Source organism: Salvia hispanica, chromosome 4 (genome assembly GCF_023119035.1).
Source record: "Salvia hispanica cultivar TCC Black 2014 chromosome 4, UniMelb_Shisp_WGS_1.0, whole genome shotgun sequence".
In the NCBI taxonomy this organism is placed as follows: domain Eukaryota; kingdom Viridiplantae; phylum Streptophyta; class Magnoliopsida; order Lamiales; family Lamiaceae; genus Salvia; species Salvia hispanica.
In genome coordinates this window covers 38,071,424-38,075,740 of record NC_062968.1, presented here as the reverse complement: position 1 = coordinate 38,075,740, position 4,317 = coordinate 38,071,424, and the positions used below count along the sequence as shown (strand labels likewise).

General features: G+C 44.7%; 1 protein-coding gene across 3 annotated transcripts; it reads left to right on the top strand.

Annotated features, from left to right (window-relative positions):
- The first annotated feature begins 273 nt into the window (after nucleotides 1-273).
- On the top strand, nucleotides 274-3,965 carry LOC125219836 (BEL1-like homeodomain protein 1). 3 transcript variants are annotated; one of them, XM_048121910.1, is made up of 6 exons: nucleotides 274-408; nucleotides 1,212-1,283; nucleotides 1,438-2,238; nucleotides 2,316-2,689; nucleotides 2,779-2,839; nucleotides 2,927-3,965. In XM_048121910.1, the coding sequence occupies exons 3-6, from the start codon at nucleotides 1,480-1,482 to the stop codon at nucleotides 3,623-3,625; spliced, it is 1,893 nt and encodes a 630-aa protein (XP_047977867.1). In that variant the 5' UTR covers nucleotides 274-408; nucleotides 1,212-1,283; nucleotides 1,438-1,479; the 3' UTR covers nucleotides 3,626-3,965. The 3 variants fall into 3 exon arrangements, with proteins under 3 accessions (XP_047977867.1, XP_047977868.1, XP_047977866.1); XM_048121909.1 differs by lacking the exon at nucleotides 274-408 and adding an exon at nucleotides 499-783; XM_048121911.1 differs by lacking the exons at nucleotides 274-408; nucleotides 1,212-1,283 and adding an exon at nucleotides 498-783.
- The last annotated feature ends 352 nt before the right edge of the window (nucleotides 3,966-4,317 follow it).

The window sequence follows — 4,317 nt, the reverse complement described above, 5'->3', positions numbered from 1 at the left end:
AAACCAGGGGACCCCCTCCTTACCCATCCGACACTCCATTCACAAAAAGATAAAAAAAATTAAATTAATATAATATATGATGGGTTTTATCATCATCATAATCATAATCATCTACTTAATTTGTTAATTATTAGTAATTGTTAATTGCTAATCCAAAATCCTTAGTGGGAAGGGGACGTTACCTCAGCTGTATGTATCTTCTGACATAATAGCATATATAACGAACTCACAAACATCGACATCTTTTTTTTATATATCTGTCTAAAAAGTTTGATTTCTTTGTGCAGAGAGATGCATCAAATGATTTGGAAAGGAGAGTCAAATCAGTGAGGTTGTTTGATCAATTACTCAAAGAGAGAGAAAGAAAAGAGAAGGATATTTAGAGAGAGAAAGAAGCATCGATCCATGGTAGTATTAGTAGTATTTGTTTCATACTTTTCTTGAAGAATCCGTTTCCTCCTATTTTTAATGTATTTTTTTTTGTTTTAATTATTTATGTGTGAAAGGAAAAAGAGCCACAAATTGTGTGGATAAGTGAGTGAATAAAGATGGGCATCTTTTTCCAAGTCTTTTTAGCACCTCCCTCTCTCTTCACTTGTTTGTTTTTCTTTATCTTAGTGAGGGAGAGAGAGTTGCAGACAGCCATGGATATTGTGTCCGATCACATATTATTAGACTGAAGAAGAAATCACACACACAATTTCACAAAACATGCACCACAGTCTATATCTATGCCCACTACTCTCTTCATACATAAATTCAAATTACTTGAATTAAATCCTGGTGAGTATATATATATATATATATGTGTGTTAGATCGCTCTTCTTCTTCTTCTTCTTCTTCTTCTTGTTTGGGTTGCAAAAGAAACACAAAGAGTGTGCTTGTGTGGGTTGATTATATAGAAATAGATGGAACACGTGCACACAGAAATCTTGGTCAGACGAGGTAGAGCAATAGTGTTAACCTAACCAATCCCTTTCTCCCCCACTCAATCTCTCTTTCCCTAATAATCTATCTCTTTTTCTGTTTCTTCTATCACCCTATCTCTATTTGGGAAATCATATTATAGACTGGTCACACCACACCAGATTGTTTCTCTTCTTCACCTTTTTCATCCTTCAAATCTATATTATATTTACTTTTTTTTTATTTATTGTTGGTGGTTTAATTGATTATACATATAATTGATTCAATTTGATTGGAATTTCAGGGCTCTTCCGATCACTGATATTACTAGGTTATAGTCAACCACAACAGTTTTCATCACTCATCTCTTTTACAGGTACAATTACAAGCCCATATATGTATATATATTTATAATTTTATAATATGTGTGTGTGTGTCTCTCTCTCTCTCTTGATTTCTGTGTGTGTCGGGAGTGAAAAGTAAGTTGGATTGGATGTTGAAGTGAAAGCTAACGTAGTCTCTTTTCGCAGCGTGTTTTCATAAAATATAAGCTCCGATCATCATCATCATCGATGGCGACTTACTACCACGGCAATTCTGAAATCCAAGCCGGCGGCGGAGGCGACGGTCTACAGACGCTGATTCTCATGAATCCCGCCTACGTCGGATACTCCGACAACCCCCAACCCAGCAGCAACTTCGTATTCCTCAATTCCAACCCTTCCTCCCTCCACCACGCGCCGCCGCCGCCGCAGCAACATTTTGTCGGCGTCCCCCTCAACACCACCACCACCGTCGCTGCCACCACCTCCGCCCCCGCTCAGGACCACTTCCTCCCCCGCGTCCCCTACAACCTCTACAACCTCCCCATGGAGGCGCGTGACGTCACACGCGCCGCCCCTCAGGGTCTCTCCCTGAGCCTCTCCTCCCAGCAGCCCCAGTACGCGTCCTTCACCTCCAGGGAGGTCCCGAGCCAGCCCCTAGTCACCGCCGTGTCCTCGCCGCCGCGCTGCGACGACGTGAGGGTGTCCGGCGGGTCGCCGTCGTCGGCGTCGGGGGTTTCCAACGGCGTGCAGAGCGTTTTACTCAGCTCTAAGTATCTCAAGGCCGCGCAGGAGATTCTCGATGAAGTGGTTAACGTCGGTAAGGGAGGCAAGGCCGCCGCCGCGGAATCGTCCAAGCCGGCGAAGAGCAGCGGTGATTCAGCGGCCGCGAGCGGAGACGGACAGAGCGGAGGAGATAGCTCCGCGAAACGTGGTGCGGAGCTGAGCACAGCGGAGAGACAAGAAATTCAGATGAAAAAGGCGAAGCTGGTTAACATGCTCGATGAGGTAATTAAGCCGGAAACCAAGTCTATTGAGTGACTCAAACTTTAAAATTTGTATCTAAAATTGATTGGTAATTGTAGGTGGAGCAGAGGTACCGACAGTACCACCAGCAGATGCAGATGGTGATCTCGTGGTTCGAGCAGGCGGCCGGAATGGGGTCGGCGAAGACATACACAGCTCTGGCGCTGGAGACCATATCGAAGCAGTTCCGGTGCTTGAAAGATGCGATTCTAGGACAGATTCGAGGGGCGAGTAAGAGCTTAGGCGAAGAAGAGAGTTTGGAAGGGAAGATGGAAGGTTCTAGACTCAAATACGTGGACAACCAAATCAGGCAACAGAGAGCCTTGCAGCAATTGGGAATGATCCAGCACAATGCTTGGAGACCCCAGCGAGGCTTGCCCGAGCGATCTGTTTCCGTCCTCCGCGCCTGGCTCTTCGAGCACTTCCTCCACCCGTAACTCTCTTCCCTTCTCACACTTCATTCCACCATCATCTCTTCACTCCAATCATCTTAACCAAACTCTGTCTTTATCTCCTCTGCAGCTATCCAAAGGACTCGGATAAGCTCATGCTTGCCAAACAGACCGGCCTCACCCGAAGCCAGGTATCCATTTCTTTTTCTTTTTCTTTTTAAATTAGGCAAATGAACATAAATTTAAAAGTCGCTAACATGAGCTCATTTATTATCCAGGTGTCAAATTGGTTCATCAACGCCCGAGTCAGGCTATGGAAGCCTATGGTAGAGGAAATGTACATGGAGGAAATCAAGGAGCAGGACAAGGCGAACGGAACCTCCGAGGACAAGGCCGACCAAGAAAAATCCCAACAGCACAACAATAACATCTCCACGTCTCCGACCGCCACAGCCATGGTGGCCGGGGGATTCAACCTCTCCGAAATCGACTCCATCACTCAAGGAGCCAGCCCCAAGAAGCAAAGAATGGCCGACACCGACACAAAGCCCCCTCCCGACGTGGACAGCGACGCCATGACCATCAAATTCGGGGACAGGCAGGGCAGAGACGGGACGGGGTTCACCCTGATGGGCGCCCCCACCAACTTCATAGGCGGGTTCGGGTCGTACCCGATGGGAGAGCTGGGGAGGTTCGGAGCGGAGCAGTTCCAAACGACGCCGTATTCAGGGAACGGAGTGTCGCTGACGCTGGGGCTGCCGCACTGCGACAACATATCGATGTCCGGGGCGCACCAGAGCTTCCTGCCTAATAATCAGTCGATGCAGTTAGGCAGAGGAGTGGAGATGGGAGAGGCCAATGATTTCGTGGGGATGAACGCGGCGGCAGCGGCGGCCAATGGGAATGTGTACGACAACATCAACATACAGAACCGGAAGCGGTTCGCGGCGCAGCTGCTGCCGGACTTTGTGGCTTGAATTTGAAATTCATACATACGCAATTTCCCTAAAAGGTAAAAGGTTTAGGTTGATCTACACCATTGTTATTGCTAGTGTAGACAATGAAACAAAGGTTTTAGATAGTACTCCATATTTTATACTAATATAGTTTTATCTATCTACTTATAATATATATGTATGTATACATTTTCAAGAACAGCGTTAGGATCTTAGAGAGATCATGTGGTTGGTTGGGGATTGTATATTAATTTTGTTTCCTGCAGATAAATAGATGATGATTGTGATAATGTAATGTGGAGAAACTTGTTTATTTTGGATGGTATACAAACAATAAAGAGTGGTTTCACATTTTTCCTGATTTTGTAATATGTATTTATATAGTACTGCTATTTCCTTGTTCTAACTTCTAGGCAAATTAATAAATGAGTCTGTTCTTGCAGCATCTGCAGCCGATCCAATGATTCTATACTTTGGAGTAGCATTGATAAAATCGAAAGATGGATAAGATCATGGGAAGAATAAAGATCCCAAAGTTATAAATATTTAAAATTACCAATGAAAACAACAAGGCCACTAGCTTAAGACAAAGATTAGAGCTCAAAAATCTTTTCTTTTTTACATGGCTATTTGTGCAGCTGACAGCGGCACTAAAGCTAAAATGCCCCATTATGAGATAGAGCAATTGTTAAAAGGAATGATGGATGATTGTT

Excerpts from the sequence above, each read along its gene's own strand:
- LOC125219836 (XM_048121910.1), top strand. The coding sequence starts at position 1,480 with ATGGCGACTTACTACCACGGCAATTCTGAAATCCAAGCCGGCGGCGGA. Across the intron at positions 2,690-2,778 it reads TTCGAGCACTTCCTCCACCC|CTATCCAAAGGACTCGGATA; the intron begins GTAACTCTCTTC and ends TCTCCTCTGCAG. Across the intron at positions 2,840-2,926 it reads CCGGCCTCACCCGAAGCCAG|GTGTCAAATTGGTTCATCAA; the intron begins GTATCCATTTCT and ends TTTATTATCCAG.